Source organism: Podarcis melisellensis (assembly GCF_964234715.1).
Source record: "Podarcis melisellensis genome assembly, chromosome: 16".
In the NCBI taxonomy this organism is placed as follows: domain Eukaryota; kingdom Metazoa; phylum Chordata; class Lepidosauria; order Squamata; family Lacertidae; genus Podarcis; species Podarcis melisellensis.
The window spans coordinates 38,734,659-38,754,409 of NC_138533.1; the positions used below are offsets into that span (position 1 = coordinate 38,734,659).

Below are 19,751 nucleotides of genomic sequence, written 5' to 3' on the forward strand. Positions count from 1 at the left end.
GCGGCAGCGTGGACGGAAAAGAACCGAGGGGCTTCGAGCGCGCCTTCGGCGGGAGGCCACGCCCCCAAGGCCGAGGGCAAAGAGGCGGGGGCTGCGGCGGGAGCGGGCGACTGCGGCTGCGCGAGGCGAAGGAGGCGGGAAGCGGGAGACAGAGATTAGTATCTCCCGGGTGGCTGGCGCTCAGTCTGCGCCGCGGAGGGCGAGAGGCGGCAGCAGGGGAGGAGGGCTGCTGCACGATAAATGCCGCTCCCTAATAATAGTAACAATAATAATAATAATGGGGAAGGAGCAGGGGGGTGTTATTTATTGCTTCCAGCTATAAATCTCAAGGCGGTTTACAGCAAATGTCACAGTCAAAATAGAATTGGTAGGAACACCACTTCTACTTAGCACTTCAATAACAGTAAGGTTTGCAATGACAATAATAATAATAAATTCAGTTTATATACCGCCCTTTGTCAAAAGATCCCAAATAATAACAAAAACAGAAATAACAAGGGAGAGTATTTCTTGCCTTAAAGGTAAAGGGACCCCTGACTATTAGGTCCAGTCGTGGCCGACTCTGGGGTTGTGGCGCTCATCTCGCTTTACTGGTCAAGGGAGCCAGCGTACAGCTTCCGGGTCATGTGGCCAGCAGGACTAAGCCGCTTCTGGCGAACCAGAGCAGCGCACAGAAACGCCGTTTACCTTCCCGCCAGAGTGGTACCTATTTATCTACTTGCACTTGATGTGCTTTTGAACTGCTAGGTTGGCAGGAATTTCTTGCCTCAGTGTGTAATTATTGCGTCTCAAGGTCCTGCCAGAGCCTTGTGCCTCCTTCCTAAAGCCCAGTGCCTTGCTTAGTTGGCTTTGGGAAGGTAGTGCGAGGAGGTGGGGGTCGTCCAGTTTGGGCCTCCACCCCCAACAAGGCGGTATGCGGTTATATCAAAGTGCTCTTGCAGCCCACTTGGTATGGAAAGTTGGACTACCCTGCTCTAGCTCAAGTTCAGAAGGGTTTGAATACGGATATGAGAAAAATGCTGCTGCTATTGTTTTAAATAGCTTGACCGGAGGGAGGGAGGAAGGAAGGAAGGGTGAGGAGGAGAGATAGGCTGTGTGTGGCTATAAACGGATCTGCCAACACTCCAGAAGTTGCAGAAGTCTTCTAATCTGCATTCATTTTGATTTGTTTGTGGTGAAGTCATACAATGATGTTTACCTGATTTGCTTGTGGGGTGTTTATTCATCTTCCTGTTAATAATTTGTCCGTCCCCCACTTTTCAATGTGTTTCCCCATTAATTTCCTAACTGCAAAAAAAGTGCATTGGTTGCCCGAAGGCCACAGAACATTTTAATCTATTTTAATTGTGCAAACTTACACTTGAACCCCTCCCACAAAATAACAGTCTGGAGGTGATTGCGCAGCAGCTGAGTTATAGCTCATGTGACTATTTTGATTTATCTTAACTTGCTCCTTCCCTGCATGGCTTTCTTACTGTGCCTTTAAGTGGGGTGGTTTTGCTTTGTAAGTGTGTGGGTGGCCAGAAACACCAGCGGCAGTGCTGTCTGAGAGAGGGTGCAGTTTGTAAGAGGCTTTTTTTGTTCCTCCGCCATGGCCGGGTGCTGCAGCTTGAAGAATGTGTGTGAATATGAAACTAACAAGGTTGTGCGCATTCAGAGTGTCTACTACGGGAGCCTCAAGTGGGCCATCCATTCTGTCGTCTTCATGTATGTCTGGTAAGTGGAACAGGAAAAGTTCAGATACGGCAGCAGGGAAAACAAACAGGGAAAGTTGGAAGCCTTGGAAAGAGCTCTCCAGCGAAATCCATGAGATTTACATTTCTAGCTGTTGATAAGGAAGGCTGGGGTTGAATTGTGAAAATTGCTCTGTCTACTTGGATCAGTTAAACTACCGTATTTTTCACCCCATAGGGTGCACCGGCCCATAGGGCGCACCTAGTTTTTTTGGGGGGTGGAATAAATTTAAAAAAAAAAAAATTCCCCCAGGCGCGGGGCTGGGGCGGAGGAAGCCCGAGCTTCCCCCGACCCCAGCCCCCAGAACAGGCTGCTATCTGCAAGCCTAGGGAGCCCGGTGCAACGTCACGCCAGTCTCCCCAGGCTTGCGGAGAGCTGCCCAAAGCCCGGGGTGCACTCCGCTGTGCACCCCAGGCTTCGGGATGCAGGCTCCCAAGGCTTGTGGATAGCTTCCTGAAGCCTGGAGAGCGAGAGGGGTCGGTGCGCACCGATCCCTCTCGCTCTCCAGGCTTCAGCGAAAGCCTGCATTCGCCCCATAGGACGCACACACATTTCCCCTTCATTTTTGGAGGGGGAAGAGAGCGTTCTATAGGGCGAAAAATACGGTATATCCAAGAGTTGTTTAAGTAGTTCTATCTATTGTCTGAAAGTTAGTAAAGCTGGTAAAAATGTTAGTGACAGTTCATAAGATACTGCTTTAACAAAAGCATGTTAAATGTATAAATTTAATCAATATTAATTGTCAGTGATACCACATTCCCCACCCTGCACTCAAATCTCACCTGTGACTCCTTGTAGCTGTCAGCAGGCAACAGCGGTCACTATTCGTTTTAGATACAGATGCCGGTGCTTATGGTATGAGGGCTGAACTGTCACAGGAATGTGCAGGACAAGAGAAGCCTGTTGCTTATTTCAGTAAGAGCCTGAAAACCGTAGAGAGAAACTTCTGCACTTCTAGGAAAGAACTCCGGGCAGTTGTAAAGTTCATAGGACATTTTCATTATTACCTGTATGGTAGGAAATTTGTGGTGAGGGCTGACCATTCTTCCTTACAATGGCTATTTTGGTTCAAAAACCTGGGGCCAGCTCTGGCTGGCTGGCTAAACCAGGTGAGGGTAGTCAGTGGGTCTCAAACCCTTGGTGAATGAGGAACTTTGCCTGCATGCAAAGACAGGCTCCGGCGGATGGAGCAGAGGCACGTGCCGTTTCTGCACATTCTATAGAGGGAAGTGAGGGGCAGATGGGGCTCATCCACCTGGGAAGGAAACTCCTAAGCCTCTGCTGCCTTGTGGGACATCTTCGGGAGATGAAAAGGCCCAGGAGTAAATGCTACACAAATCCAGAGTGTCAAGCTTTATTTTTTCTGAGCCTTGTACACCTCCTTCTGGCAAGTCCTGCATCCAAGCTGGTGTCAAATGTATTGCTCTGCTTTCCTTTGGACCACATAAACAAGGCTAAGAGGTGGGTCTTGTCGTCTGGGCAGCCCAGGACCTCCATACACATTGCGCAGGCTTGCGCCCCGGGAAGGTCACTTTGGTGCTACTAACACAATGGTTTAACTCTTCCCCTGGAGGCGCACTCCATTGTCTTCTCCATTGTCTCTTGAGACAGATGGATGTCAACAACAAGATACCACATTATTTATACAGGGCTTTAAAGTGTTCAGAGCAGATCACATGTAATAATGTTATCTTTAGAACAACAACCTTATAAGATAGGCTGCTAATGCAATCTTAGGCTGTGTTAACAGATGTTTGATGTCTGGATCATGGGAAGTAATGGCTCTGCTTCTGTTCTACACTGATCAAGCTCCAGTCCTGGGTGCCACATTTTAGGAAGGACAATTGGAGCATGCAAATTGGAGCATGCCCAAAGGAGGTTTGGGGGTTCTGGAAATCCCCATAGTACAATGAACAGTTGAAAGACCAAAGTATGTTTGGCTTAAAGAGGAGAAGATGAAGGAGAGACCTGATAGCACTATTCAAAGGTCTGAAGGACTGTTATGTGGAACATGGAATGGGTTTGCTCTCTGTTGCTCCCAAAGGAAATAAGATTTTCACCCTTCACTTGATGGCAAAGGACAGGGGAAGGGTGAATGGACATTTGTCAGAGATGCTTTTGTTGCACCCTGCATAGCAGAATCTGCACTGAGGAGGGTGTTGGTCTAGTTGAAACCCTACTGTCCCAACTCACTGTAATTACTGCCTCTTATTGCAGACACGGGATGAATGGACTAAACTGGACTGAGAGAGAACAATTTGCCAAATATTGAGACCACCTGCCACTATCATATCACTTTAAGCAGGCATGGTCCCCCCTCCCCCAAATCATGGGAACTGTAGTTTATCAAGGGTGCTAAGAGTTCCCCTCACAGGGCTACAGTTCCCAGAGTGGTTTACTCTTCCTCGGGGAATTGTAGGTCTGTGAGTGGGTCAGTGCCCTTGACAAACTACACTTCCCAGTGTTCTTTGGGTGGGGGGAGCTATGATTGCTTAAATTACTATGACACTGCTTTAAATGTATAGTGCAGATGGGGTCAAAGATTCAGGCAGGGACTGTCTGATCTTATAGCTCCATCTTGGACTTTAGGTCATATCCACACCATATATTCAAAGCACATGACCTTCCCCCAATGAATCCTGGGAACTGCAGTTTGTTAAGGGTGCTGGAAATTGCTGGGGGAAGTCATGACAATTAAAGCAGCCTAAATGTGCTTTAAATGTACAAGTAAACACATCAGATTTAACTTTGCCAGCTTGCTGATCTCTGCACAGCCCGATCCAATGCATGCTTATATAGAAGTAAAGTTCCACTGAGTTCACTGGGATTTACTCCCTATTAAGTGTGCATAGGATTGCAGTTGAGAGTGCACAACTGCTGCAAGAGTAAGTCACACTGAAATCAGTGGCACTCATAAGTAACGTGTAGGACAACAGGAAAAAACCTACTAAACTGGTCTTCTAAACCTGTGCTATTAGGATTTTATTTTTACACCAAGAGAACTTAAGGAGAAGGACTTTATTGTTTATTTATCACTGAAGTAGAAAGCTTTGCATTTGCAACAACAGCTGGTATATAGTCTTACTTAGTGACCTCTAAAACATTTTAATCAGTGAAACAGAACTGTAGTAACTGAGGTTAGGATCGCACAGCCTTGGAAATAAAGACCCCAGAGCTGGGAATTTTTTCCTGCTTGCATTGAAAAGTACTGCATTAAACTGATCTGGACATATTAATGTAGATTTGTTTCTGAGCGCATAACTTTTGGCATTCTGAGTCCTAAGAGAAGAGCCTTCTTTCAGACAAGCACAGCTTTGTAAGTTTGGTGTGTGACCTTCTTTCCCACCCACGCATCTGATGAATGCCATGATGTACAACCGGCTACTCTTAAAGGGACACTCTCAATGTAGCAAGTAGAGTGGTGGGTCTGTGTTGCTTTATGGCCAAAATAACAAATGGTGAAGCTGTGGCCCTCCAGATGTGGATGGACTGCAAATCCCATCAGTCCCAGACAGGGTGGCCAATGGCCCAAGGTGATGAGAGTTGGACTCCAACATCTGGAGGCCCACAGATCTGCCATGCCTGCTGTGTGTGTGTCGCAGGTAAGGGTTTTTTAAAAGACACATCACACACACAAAATGTACATTATGTTATAAAATTACCATTAAAAAAAAAGATGGACAGAACTCCTGTAACTTTGAAGCATTCATTGGCAGGTGAATTTTCATAGTGGTACAGGAACTGAGAAATTGACTCGTCCTTCTACTCACCCATCTCTTTAGCGCACCTGGTCATCAAAATGGCACAATTTATTTCTAACCCTCTGTGGGCAGTATCTTGCTCTGGGTTTGCATAATACAGGACAGTGCTGTAGCATGGGGGGGGCACAGGGACACCACCTCAAACCCTTTCCATTGTGTCTCTCCAGTGTTGTCCTTATTGCTGACAGACGCTATCAGAAGAAGGACTCCGTCATCAGCTCAGTGCACACAAAAGTGAAAGGGATTTCTCAGACCGAAGCAAGGATCTGGGACACAGTGGAGTACACTCTCCCTATCCAGGTATGTCTCAACTCCTTGACCAGGGAGCAACCTGCTTTTCAGTGACCTGAGTGACTGCTTTTCGGCTTTGGGATATAAAGCAGAGGTTGGGCACACCTTGAGTGTGCATTACAAACCCTGCCTGGAGATGCTGGGAACTAAACCTGGAACCTTTCTGAACGCAAAGCAGGAGCTTTGTCACTAAGTTACAGCCGTTCTCCAAAGGACCACTGGGCTATGGCCCTTCAGCAACATGGGGGTGGGGGGGCAAAGGTTCACCACACCTGCTATAGGGGAAAGACTGTAGGTCAGTCTCCCACATCTTCATGTAGGGCACAGAGTGACGCTCATTTGAAACCTTGGAGAGCTGTAGCCATTCAGCATAAGGCAGTATTCTATGTTTCCTTAGGCAGATGGCAGTTCAGCCTGTGCTTGAATACCTTCAGTGAAAAAAACGCTTCCATGTTCTGAGGCAGACATCTTCCACTGTCAAACCATCTTCTCCCATCCCCAATTCTGTTTTACTTTGTTGAACGTTCATCTACAAAACAGGATAACTCCATAGCTCTTGATCCTGATGGTTTATGATATTTTGCTTGGTCCCTAATAAATGTATTGCCTTCTTTAAAACTCTGTGGCTTTGGGGTTTGTGGCTTTTGATTCCCCCGCCCCCATGGAACAATCTTTTGAAGAGATCCGCTTTTAACCCCCTTTGATGAGTTAACGGTTAACCCCCTTTGTTCTTTCTCTTTTGCCTCCTTTTTTGTGTATGCAGGGAATAAATTCATTCTTTGTGCTAACCAATATCATCAAGACAGAGAACCAAGTCCAGGGACTTTGCCCTGAGGTAACTCAATTTTGTGAGTGATGTTATTATCTGTGTGGAGAGGGAAATAAGCCATATTCTGTAATGGAAGGCTTTTTAATTAGTGTCTCATTGCTATGGTGATCCTACATCATCGGTGCTGATTCATCTTTCCCATCACAACCTTGTTAAATATCAGAGAAACAAAAAACCTGCAACAGCTAGTCCAGAATTTGTTATTTGCATTGTCTGTTTAAGCTTGAATCTTTTTGGCAACTGGCAAGATACATTCAGGGCTGCATTTTGTTCTGCACATTTCGTAAGTTTTCTGTTCAGGCATGAAATCTGGTAACTGGTGTAACAGGTTTCAGCAGCCCAAGGATCTAAGATTTCATATTAGAAAAATGGAGGAGGAGGAGTTTGGATTTGATATCCTGCTTTATCACTACCCGAAGGAGTCTCAAAGTGGCTAACATTCTCCTTTCCCTTCCTCCCCCCCAACAAACACTCTGTGAGGTGAGTGAGGCTGAGAGACTTCAGAGAAGTGTGACTGGCCCAAGGTCACCCAGCAGCTGCAGCTGGAGGAGCAGGGAATCGAACCCGGTTCACCAGATTACGAGACTACTGCTCTTAACCACTACACCATACTGGCCACACTACACCACACTGGCTCTAGACTAGAAATGACATTCTTAGCCCTTATGACCAGGAAGATAGAAATACGCAGTTTCAAGTGATGTTGAGCAGGGCTTAATGGAACCTAGTGCTTTGGTATAGCTCTTTACCCCACAGCTATTGGTCCCCAACCCTCAAGTCCTGCTCTTCTTTAATGATGGCATTGTTGTTGTTGTTTTCATCCTTCACCTTAAGGTCCAATGGTACGTTACAAAAAATATATATAGAAAACTGTTTAAAACAACCTACTATCAGTAAAATAAGGTGTATTGTAAAAATATACACCTCAAGTGGTAGACAAAGGAAAGAAATGCTTTTTCCAGGGAGGCTGGCCGGGTGTCTTTATTACATATCTTGAGGCACCAGGCAAAAACTTTCCTCTTCTCTCAGACCTTTGGCTAATTAAACAATCTAGGGCCTTTTAAACTGGGGGGTATTCTTTTTGTTTGTTACTGTGTTGTGTATTTTTGTGTTTTTATATTGTAAACTGCCCTGTGATCCTCAGATGAAGGACAGTATAGAAATTATTATTATTATTATTATTATTATTATTATTATTATTATTATTATTATTATTTATACCCCACCCATCTGGCTGGATTTCCCCAGCCATTCTGGGCGGCTTCCAACAGAATATTAAAATACAATAGTCTATTAATCATTAAAAGCTTCCCTAAACAGGGCTGCCTTCAGATGTCTTCTAAAAGTCTAGTCATTGTTTATCTCCTTGACATCTGATGGGAGGGCGTTCCACAGGGCGGGTGCCACTACCAAGAAGGCCCTCTGCCTGGTTCCCTGTAACTTGGCTTCTCGCAGTGAGGGAACCACCAGAAGGCCCTTGGCGCTGGCTTCAGTGTCCGGGCTGAACGATGGGGGTGGAGATGCTCCTTCAGGTATACTGGACCGAGGCCGTTTAGGGCTTTAAAGGTCAGCACCAACACTTTGAATAATACAAATAAAATGAAAAATGGCCTTGCTGAGAGTGAGACAGACCAAAATAGGACAGCATACAACCAAGCCTGGGAACTGTAGTTTGTCAAGGGTGCTTGGAATTGTAGCCTTGTGAGGGGTAAACTACAGTTTCCATGATTCTTTGGAGCAAGCTATGTGTTTATAAACATACAGTGTGTTCACAGCCAGGGTCTTGCTCCTGTAGGTGTGGTCTGAAATGAATATGCAACGCTAGAAATTAAAACACATATTGTATGTTTACTTTCCCCCCTTTCCCTTTGCTCAGTTTCCCCTTGCCAAAGCTGTTTGCTCTACCGACAAGAGCTGTATGAAAGGTCGTATGGACCCTCAGATTAATGGTACGTGGGTTTAATGTTTGTAATATGCTGCAGAAAAAAGTAAAAGAAAAGCTGGTTGCTTTTTAAATTTTCATTTACAAAGTTCAACAAATTTTACAGCCAACAATAATGAAATTTTACTGCAACAGCAACTTAAACTTGAGGTGACTATGACTGCATGCCTTATGATAAAATGTTCAGTTTACTTGTCACTTGATTAAGAGAAGGCTAGTTGGTTAAGTATATGGGGCTACCACATTTAATCAGTACAGCCACGCTGTGTGATGCGCCAAAAAGCAGATTAAAGGAACATAAATGGGATTTGTTCAAGACAGGGCATAGGATTAAGTGTGAGGTTGTGCAGGTTCTTTGCCATACATTCAGTGTGTAAATCACATTCAAAGGAGCTGCCACGAAGATTCCTTTAGGGCAGGGATTTTAAACTGGGGTTCCTCACTGTCCCTGACAATGAGGTAAGACTGCCATTTATTTACCTCACAGATTTATAGTTAAAAGATCTGGAAACACTGGGAGTTATGTAACTTCACATGCATTTTAAAAAGGAATTAAAAAAGAATTCATTAGGCATCCACTTGCCTTTAACAGATATTTTATATCTGTTAAAGATATTTAGATATTTTATTTTTGTTATTGTTTTTACATGTTTTTTGAAAATGTCAATAAATATTCATTTAAAAAAACACAACAGATATTTTATATCAGCCTTCTATATGTTCCATCAGCCCCTATGGAAAATGGGAGATTTGTGAAGGCTACTTTACTGACGATATTTGATGGCCACCTGCCTGTCAGTTGTAACCTACTTTGCCTACAACAGGATTGTAAACACACACACACACACACACACACACACACACACAGATGACAGACAGATAGATAGTTTTCTTACAAACCACATCCCTTAGCTTCAAATCCTGGCGTTTCATGGGCAGTGTCAAAGTTCCTGTGGGTGGCAAAGAAGGGCATAAAACAGCTTGTGACGTGTCCCTGAGATTGCCCTTGGTGTGGAGTTTGTGTGAGTAGTGGCTGCTTGCTATGACATCTGGATTTGTATTCTGCTATTCTGTGCCACAGTATTTTCCTTACCTGTAATGTTCCTAATCTGTGTCTATGAAAACAAATCAGTTTAAAAGCTCTGGTATTTTTAGTGAAAACAGAAGCCTCAACTAGCAGCAAGGTTATATTCCATAAATGAAAGCTGATTTCTGCTCTCTACAGGAATTCAGACCGGCAAGTGTGTGAACTACAACACAACCATCAAAACATGTGAGGTTGCAGCTTGGTGCCCTGTGGAGTCAATTAAAAAGGCTCCGGAGTAAGACAGGTTTTTTCATAGCAGTCTGTGCACCCTTTTACTGTGAGGAGGAGGGACCTCAGGCTGGGGCTGCCTGGCCCCTGGTACTCTCCCCAGGCCTCACGGGCTCTGGGTCAGCCCCTGGTTGGCCTTGGTTCAAATGTGCAGGTTTCCCACCTGCAACAGGTGTGCCACAGTGAGAACAGGATGCTGGAGCAGGTGAGCCATGGGCCTGATCCAGCAGCCTCTTATCTCTGTTCATTCCTCTCGCTTGCTTAGATGAGAGAGATGTGTGAATATGTGCAGAAACTCTCCTACCACACAAGGGTTAAATTTATATCCATTGCTTCACCTACTTTTGCTTCTTGCTCTGCTCACCACTGGCATATGGCCCCTGGAATATTGCTCAGTAGGGAATGCGGCCCTCAGGTTAAAGCTCCTCCCCCCTTTACTATATTCAACATGTGCGCCCCTGACACTGTCTCATTCCTGCTGAGACTGATAAAAGCCACTCAAATATATTTACAACTCTAGAAACAGCTAGGAATCCCATCCTCAGATCCTGGGGCTACCCCCCCCCCATTCAGCTTCAAATGCATAGCAGCTTTCCAGCTAATACTGTTATTCAACTATATGATATTTAATAAATGGGACTTTCTTTTTTGAGATCTTTCATCCTTGTCTGGGATCTCATTTTAGGCCTGCCATTCTGAGAAGTGCTGAAAACTTCACTGTGCTGATAAAAAACAACATTCACTTCCCGAAATTTAATTATACGAAGTAAGTGCAGACATGTGTTTCAACTGCCCTCATTTCCCCGTTCCTGGTAAATTGCTTTTACTGTTACTGCCTCTGGGGCAATGTTGGGGTGCCTGTTTAAAATTGTGCTTGTGTGACTTGCTAGAGCCATCTCTAGGGCCCACCGTCCCCCATCTTGTTTGCATGGTTTGCATGACGGAGCCGTGGGCTCATTCACACTGCTCCAGTTCTCCTGCTGAGCTCCTTCCCTAGCCCAAGTAGAATCACCAAACCACTAGCCCGCCCCAGCTTACTGTTGCCGCCAAACCAATGTTTATGGTTTGTTTTGCTCCAAGCAAGGCACAGTGGCCAAGCAAAGAACAAAACCTGGTGTCCTGCTTCCTTCGTCTGATTCAGACCAGGAGTAGGAGGCATTTGAGGAGGAAGACTTGGATGGCCAGTGGGGGTGGGGAGAAAATGATGCCACACAGCCCTGTTGATGATTCCTCCTCTCTGTGCTCAGACACACAACAAGGCGGGGAGTCCTGGGGGCTGCTCCTTCCCTGCGGGCAAAGGATAAGGAGGGCACTGGGGCACAACTTGGTCTGGCAAAGCAAGAGGATTCAGAGGGGAAGATGGGTCTAGTGTTTCTCGGAGAGAGGCAGCACATTAATAAAAAAAAGAGGAAATTGTCCTCCCCCCCCCCATTCCTACAGGGACAGTTGTTATTTCAAGTAGCTGATCAGTTGCTGTCTTTGTTTGAAAACTTGGTGGGGAGGCAGGGAAACTCATTGAAGCAAGTTTACAGCTCCTGGGCTGTCGTGGAACCCTTAGTACAAATTTCAGGCTCCTAGTCCTTGACTCTTGTTAATGAACTTATTGCTGTTACTCTTTTGCCTTGCAGAGCGCCTGGACCAGGCTCTGCTCTATATTAGCCACTGAGTTTGTATTGTGAGACCACTATAATAAAAACCCACTTCTTCACTTTCAAGCAAAGAAACCTGTTGAAAGGTTTTGCATGGGGGCCAGGACACTTGGCTTCAGATCATGGGTTGCTGGGAGCAAAACAAACCATGGATACCGGCTTGGACATCATGCTAAGATAAAGGCCATGGTTTGCTGCCTGTGCCGTGAGAGTGGTTGGGCAATGTGCAGTAGCACTTGCATGCATGGTAAGCCATGGATTATGGCTTACCACAATGTCTGAACATAGCCACTGCCTCTAAAAGTTACATCCACCACTATCCTACTCCAGGCTAAACTGTACAATATGTAGCTTTTTGAAATTCACAAAAATTACTAGCCTGCAAACATTTTTTGCCAAGTGGCCTGTGCTTCCATATAGGCTGCAAATGAGGAGAAATTATTTCAGTTGCAGCCAGCACAGGCTACTGCCTCTTAGCAGACTAGTAAAACTTTTTGCAGGCTTGTAACTTTTGTGGGTTTATTCACAAAGCTGATGACATATTGTGTAGTTTTGGCCTCCAGTAGAGTTGTGGTACTGTAGATACAGTGGTACTGTAAGAAAAGCATAATAAAACTGTTCTGATAGAAATTTCCCCCAGCTCTTTTTAATTTTCTTATAAACACTGGGCGAAGTCAGCCCAGCTACCATAAACAATTCATTTTGTGTTGCCTGCAAAATTAAAACAACACTACTTTCCCTCCCATTCTCTTCAGGAGAAACATTTCACCGGATTTTAATATTTCCTGCACATACAACAAGAACACTGCTCCGCATTGTCCAATTTTCCGGCTGGGAGATATTCTCCGAGCATCAGGAGAGAACTTCTCTGAGGTGGCTATTCAGGTCTGTGTCATCTGCTTTGGCTATAGAAGGCTTGTCTGCTCACTTGGCTGTGTGCAGCCTATACCTTTGAAACACATTCAAAGCAAATCCTTTCTCGCAAAGAATTCTGGGCACTCTAGTTTACCCACTTACAGAGTTACCATTCCCAACAATCCTTAACAAGCTACAGTACCCAGAATCAAGTTACAGTACCCAGAATCCTTTGAGGGAAAGGAAGTTCTTCATATGCACTTTAAAGTGCAAGCTGAATTATTTCTCCCTTCCTTTTGATAAACTTTCAGTCTGTGAAGAGACGGTTGGGAAGCCGATTGGCATAAGGGCCAAATATTTATTTCTATTTCAAGGTCTGATCTACTTCTCACTTTCACCAGCTTGGGAGCACAACTGTGTCTACCCCCGTTGATGATCAGCCCTGTGTTAAAAGTATTCATCTTGCTCTCTCTCCCAAGGGTGGCATCGTGGGCATCGAAATTAACTGGGACTGCAACCTGGACAAGTGGCTTCACCGCTGCGAACCCAAATATGGTTTCCGCCGTCTGGATGACAAAAAAACAAATGAAGCCTTGTACCCAGGAAACAATTTTAGGTAATTTTTTTTGGAATTTTAGGTCAAACATGCTTTTGAAGACTTTGCTGTGTTGCAACCATCCCCAACATAGTGCCCTCCAGGTGTTCTGGACTATAGCTCCCAGCAGTCCTAGCCAGAAGCTGGGTGCAGAATTTAGCATCTTGAAGACTTTAGTTGTTTCCCCTCCTCCCCCATATTTCTAGTTTCTAGGTCTCGTGGCTGCAAAGGTTTGAAAGGGCGCAGGTGATGCCAGAGAGGGGCTGAAATGGGCTCTCCCCATGCCACAACAAGATAGGGCTTCAGTTTCCTACATTGTTTTTTGTTTTCCCAAGACTAGCAGCAGAGAAACCTATCCCAAACAAGATAAATGTGTGCAGATTTGCTTGACTTGCGTGCATTTTTAAAACATTGATTTCCCCTCCCTCTTATAATGTGCATTTTGAAATGGGCTTATTTGGGGATTTCAGCGATTTGGCAATTCTGAAAAACCAAAGGCCTTTCACACCAAAGTCATCTGCCACCTACCGCAGTCATGCTGATAAAGCACACAGGATGTCTCCCCGCCTCATGACAGTCCCTTTGCTGACTGCTGCTAGACTCACTGCCCCACTTCCCCTTTTACTCACAATTTGGTGCTAGAGAGTGAAGCCAATCCTGGCCTGCCCTGTAGGCTGAGTGGGAGGCTGCACCCTAGATTCCCAGGAAGAACAGGGCAGCAAGGGGAAAACGAGTGTGGTTCCATTGGCCATAGAAGGAGCAGCTGCAGGGAGTTTTGCTTAAAACTTTCTTTTAAACTTTCTTCTGACTGCCAGTTTTCACTGGACCAGAGAGCTGGAAAGAAGTGTGCTCTTGTCCCATCCATAACTTGAGAATGAGGGCTGCTGGAGTGGGTGGTAGGTGTGTCTTTATATGACAGTCTATTGTAGCTTTCCCATGCCTGATGCTCTCTAGGGCAAAATGGCTCGCTTTGAGGGGAGTTTTACCAGGTCAGGGAAGGTTGGTCTTTATGAGATTTATATATCCTGCTTACAAAATGGGTGATTTTGTGGGTCTTGCACAGGAAATTTCCATGATGATTTGCATCCCATGTTTCCATGACACTCTAAATCCACACATCAGAATGGGCTCCTTGCTTTGGGGACGGGAGGTTTCCCGTGGGGAATCCAAAATAACTTTGCCAGAAGCATCAACAGAAGCTTAGCTCTGTGCTTCCCAAGAAAGCATGCCTGAGGCAGTGACTGGCGATCCCACAACGGAAAATCAAAGTTCATTTATGCTGTGAGGAGAAAAGCAGCTAGTACAAGGCAGGGTGGTAATCCGATGACTCACCAGAGTGTGCTGTACTGTGAGCGGAGAACTTGCCTAACAGAGTACGGAAAGCCAAATTGCAATGGCCTTTGTGTTCTTTGCAGAGAGAGGATTTGGGGTTCTGGGGTCTGATAATGAGTGTGATGGGGGTTGCAAGTTCCACACAGGTGTGTTGTGTGAGGAAGGAAGCCATCTTCCAGCGATCTTTGGCGTCCAGGCCAATGCTCACACCATCCAAACTGCTCTTACAATACCTTGTCCAACTGTGTTGTTTGGTCCTTGCAGATTTGCAAAGTATTACAAGCAGGCTGGTGGGAAGGAGGAGAGAACCCTGATCAAAGCCTATGGCATTCGCTTCGACATCCTCGTGTTTGGCATGGTAAAAGGAAACTCATCCTGACTTCCTGTTGTTGGTTTTCGATCATGTCAGAGAAATGGGAATTTGAAGGCCAGATTATGCATGACATCATTGGCAATTGCATAATTTAAAAAATATTATTTGTATGCAGTGCTTTTTTTCCTAAAAAAAATGTTTAGGGGTACTCTCATTTTGACTCAAGAAAACCACCATTTTATAGTTCAAATCAGGAAAAATAAATACAGTCATACCTCGGGTTACAGACGCTTCAGGTTGCATGTTTTTGGGCTGCGCACCGCGCCGAACCCAGAAGTACAGGAACGGGTTATTTCCGGGTTTCGGCGCTCGCGCATGCACGAAAATGCTAAATCGCGCTTTGCACATGCACAGAAGTGCAGAATTGTGACCCACCTGTGCGCAGATGCGGTGCTGCGGGTTGCAAACGCTGCGGGTTGCGAACGTGCCTCCCGCACGGATCACGTTTGCAACCCAAGCGTCCACTGTACAGTAAATGGACAAAAGTACAAAGATTCACAAAATGTTTAGGGGTATGGGTACCCCCTGCATCCCCCAGAAAAAGCAGTGTTTGTATGTGAATAGCAGGCAGTGGAAGCCTGATCTGGACCAGCGTTGTGGCAATGTGGGGAGGGGGCTTAACCTTTTGCCATCTGTGTCTATTTTCATGGGAAGGAAAGCTAGTAGGACTTTGTGTTAGGAAGCAGTTTATCCACCATTTGGGTTTCCTTTGGTATGTATTAAATTTTAAAAATTTGGAGTGGGGGAATTGAGGGTCCTCCTAACATGGATATAAAATCTGAAGAGCTGCTGGGTTTTTCTTGCCACAGCAGCAGAATTGTCAGTTCCTCAAAAGGGGAAAACACGAACTGATCTTGAGGTTGCTGTATGCTGCAATAACGTGTGGAACATTATTACTCTGGAAAAAGGTCATGCTCAAAGCATGCTCTTTGGCAAAACTTTTGTCACCTTTATAAACCATTCTGACATGGAGTATTCTCCACCATTGCATCCTCTTCGGGTATGGGCTTCATGCTGTGTGGATGCTGATGGTTCTGTTGTCAGCAATGGCTGTCTCCTTTCTGCTTGCAGGTATATGGATGGAATCAGTTCCCTGTAAGGGACAGAAGAGCCAGACACCAAATTCATAGATACTTTTATGTATTCTGAATATGCAGCATGTCCAAGAACTTCACATCTTGAATTTTTCTCTGTGTATGTTTGTTTGTGTACCATTTCATTGTTGCATAGAAACAAACATTTATTTTTAAAAAAGGAAAAGAATTGGCAGAAGTGGGCTAGATGGACCTGAGGAAACAGTTTCATGTGCTCATATTTGACACTTTGGATGCCACTATTTTTTTATTATTTTATTCACCTTACTACAATTTATACCACTTTAATTTCTAACTTTGTTTCAAGTAGATTGTTTGTATTTTGTAGATTGTTTGTATTTTGCAGTTTTGTGCCCTGGTTCAGTGCTCTCTCCTCATCCTTTTTCTAGAAGCAGGCCTGACTCAATCTATGAAACAGACGCTGAGGCTTCCCATTCTCAGAGAAAAGGGGTGAAAATCAATTACTGTCTTTTAGAAAAAAACAACAATAATCTCTTTTGTTCTCTGTTTCCTTGTCTTCCAACCCTGGCCCCCCACCAAAGGCTGGACGGTTTGATTTCTTTGAGCTCTTGGTATATATTGGTTCCGCACTCTCCTATTTTGGCCTGGTAAGAGACTGTTTTATATCCCTTGTCATTTGGTTGGTGGATGATTTCAGCACAAATTGCTTCAGTTAAGAAAATTGAATCAGCATTCTCTTGGATTTTCTTCTTCTTCACAGGCACAGTTTGTAGTTGATTTTCTCATTACTTCATATTCATGCCGTTGCTTCAAGTACAACCCAGTGAAAGAATATTACATCAAGAAAAAGTGTGAGATGGTGCCGGGACCAAGATGGGTAAGAAATGCAATCACTGTATTTTTCGCCCCATAGGGCGCACCTAGTTTTTTGGGGGGGAATAAAGAAAATAAAAATTCTTTCCCCCCCAGGCGCGGGGCTGGGGCGGGGGAAGCCTGAGCTTCCCCTGACCCCAGCCCCCAGAACAGGCTGCTATCCACAAGCCTAGGGAGCCCGGCGGGATGTCGCGCAGGGCTCCCAAGGGTTGCAGAGAGCTTCCTGAAGCCTGGAGAGCGAGAGGGGTCGGTGTGCACTGACGCCTCTTGCTCTCCAGGCTTCAGTGAAAGCCCGCATTCGCCCCATAGGACGCACACACATTTCCCCTTCATTTTTGGAGGGGAAAAGGTGCGTCCTATAGGGCTAAAAATACGGTAATTGCAACATCCTGCAGCCACTTATGGATATAGCTAGGGAATTCACCTTACTGCAAGAAAAGAAATGCTGGATTTGGACATCACACTAAACTGTGGTTTAGTGAGATATGAGTGTGCCTCGTCTCCCCTTGTCCTCCTCTCTTCACCTCCAACACAGCTGGGAGGGGGAGTTTTTTGAGGTTTTGCTTCTGCTTTTGGTTAACCACCAGACTTGGAACTGTGACTACCATAAACTATAGTTAGTTTAAAATAGCCATTCTCTGAAACCAAGAACTGAAGTTGGCTTGTTTGAAACCAGTCGTAGTTAAGGTAATCCGCAGAATCTAGTTTTCTGTGTGTTGTTGACTAGCCAAGTAAATGACTGCAGTTAGGTGGTCAAACAAAGCATGGTTAAGGAAGGGGGCTGGGTTCACGTTTAGTTCCAAGCCATAGTTAAAACCAACCAAGGTTCAGAAGCTGACAACAAAGCCTGACTTCTGATTGTGGTTGTTGACAGTAAATATACCATAGTTTTGGGTTTGACTGCCAAACAAACCATGGGCAATCCAACAATAAACTATGGATAAGTATTAAGTGTGAACAGGACACTGAGTAACAGCTGCACTCTTACTGCTTAGTTGTAAAATGATAATTTGGAAAGGTCCAAACAAGCCATAGTGGTAAGTGTAAGATTAAAACAAATTGCTGCCTGTCCTCATCTTCTATTGTTAATACATCTGAAATAGCAAGTTCATTCAGTGAAACACTTGGGTTGATAAAATGTCTTTGTTTATTTCGTTGGGCAGACCCTACTTTATGTGACTTTTGTTGATGAGCCACACATCTTTATGATTGACAAATTTTTGAGGACGAGCCTACAGAAAGTTAAAGGCGAGGTTATTCACGTGAGTTGGGGTCTTCCTTTTTATATGTGTGTACCTCTCTGCCTGTGCCTACATACAGATTTGTGAACAGGTGAAATGTTTTCAGAGGCTTCAAGAGGGTGGGGTGGGCTAGCCTACGCCAACCTGGTGCCCTCCAGATGCTTCACACAACAACTCCCATCAGTCAGTCTCTTGCTGGTTGGGGCTGATGGAAGCTATACTTGAAAACATCTGGAGAGCACCAGCTTGGGGAAGACTGCACTAAACCATAGTTTAGTATTAGGAAAACAAGCCTTGGCAAGCCTTGAACTTGTACACGCTTTCCTTCTCTAGTGTGCGTATGAGGGGGAGACAGAAACCTCCCACTTTAGATTATTCTTTGTTTTAAACATCTGTACAGAAATACATTTTTCTGTACAAATACACACACACACGTGCTTAATTCCTGTATATAACTAATGCATAAAAACAAAACATCATAGTCAAACAATATTGGTTACATGAGCAATAAAGAAAAACAAAGGAATTATATACACCAAGTATGTTAACTCAATCTTTCCATTGTTTCCAGAATCCATAAGGTTGAATATTCCTGAGTACATATCACAAAACTGCTCCATTTTTCAAATAAATAAATAAATAAATAAGCAAGCTCCCCATGTTCTTACTATATTTATTAATTTAACATGAGTCATTTACTATATATACTATCTAATCTTCCAAAGTTGGAATCACTTCCATTTTAGATTAATTCCCATTTGCCTTGTTGTCTGAACACAGACAAGCTGTCATTAATGTTGACTATGGTTAGTTGAAAGAAGCCAACCTCAAACCACCGTTTATGAAACTGGTCTGTTTCAACTAACTGCAGTTATGTTTAACCACAGTTTAGGATTTGGGTGATACCAATAAATTTTGATTTGATTTGATTGCAGAGAAATACTGGTGATTTTATGCGTGCTGCCAAACTCCAGCTGCAACATCCGGATGAAGTTGTGTCTCTTCTTGGGGACTCTGAAGAGGTGCATCCCCTCCAGAGCCAAGGGGGACCTGCTTCTTCTTCGTCTTCTTCTTCCTCCTGTGAGCGTCCTGCCTGGTGCAGCTGTGGGAAATGCCGTCCAGCCAAAGGCTACTGGGAGCAGCTCTGTTGCCGAAGGAAGAATGGGGCCTGCATCACAACCTCCAATCTGTTTGAGCGCCTGGTCCTTTCCCGGCCGATGCTGAAGTTTGTCCTCCTCTACAAAGAGCCCTTGTTGGACCTGAATGGGGAGGCATGCAACAGGAAGTTTCGGCACTGCGCTTACAAGCAATACATTCACTGGCGCTTTGGAGAGGAGGACCTGGAAGAAAGGGCTCTGATCCCCAACTGCTGCAGGTGGAAAATCCGGGATGCTTTCCCCAGCGAGAACGGGGAATATGCTGGCTTTGTGAAGAAGGCCTAGAGGACCATGGAGACTCTGCACTGTGGCTTTGGGGACAGAACAGATTCAGAGGGCGAGGCAGTGCCCCCTTTTGCAAAAAACAAACAAAACCCCACCTCTTCAACAATCCTGCCATCCTGTGCTTCTCATTCCAATTAACCAAAGTCAGCACTTGCAGAGCAGCATGGTATAGTGGTTAGAGTGATGGATGAGTTCAAATCCCCAACCAGCCACAAAACTCACACTGGATGACTTTGAGCCAGTCACCTTCTCTCAGCCTAATTTACCCCGCAGGGTTCTTGGGAGGATAAAATGATTGGAAAAGGAAGAACCACATATTCTGCAGCCCTGAATTCCTTGGACAAAGAGTGAGCTATAAATGCAATAAGCAAACGGGTTTACTCCATATTTCTTCCTGGTTGACCCTTGAACTGAAAAGCCACAATTTTTCATAGCTCTCTACTGGCTGTAGTGACTCATTTACC

General features: G+C 44.8%; 1 protein-coding gene across 1 annotated transcript; it reads left to right on the forward strand.

Annotated features, from left to right (window-relative positions):
* Window positions 1–1,324: 1,324 nt before the first annotated feature.
* P2RX7 (purinergic receptor P2X 7) lies at window positions 1,325–19,287 on the forward strand (the record flags this gene model as incomplete). Its single annotated transcript, XM_081892806.1, has 13 exons — window positions 1,325–1,716; window positions 5,663–5,795; window positions 6,550–6,621; window positions 8,492–8,564; window positions 9,783–9,879; window positions 10,558–10,638; window positions 12,277–12,406; window positions 12,856–12,992; window positions 14,568–14,661; window positions 16,313–16,378; window positions 16,492–16,608; window positions 17,768–17,866; window positions 18,781–19,287. The coding sequence occupies exons 1-13, from the start codon at window positions 1,592–1,594 to the stop codon at window positions 19,285–19,287; spliced, it is 1,731 nt and encodes a 576-aa protein (XP_081748932.1). The 5' UTR covers window positions 1,325–1,591.
* Window positions 19,288–19,751: the final 464 nt, after the last annotated feature.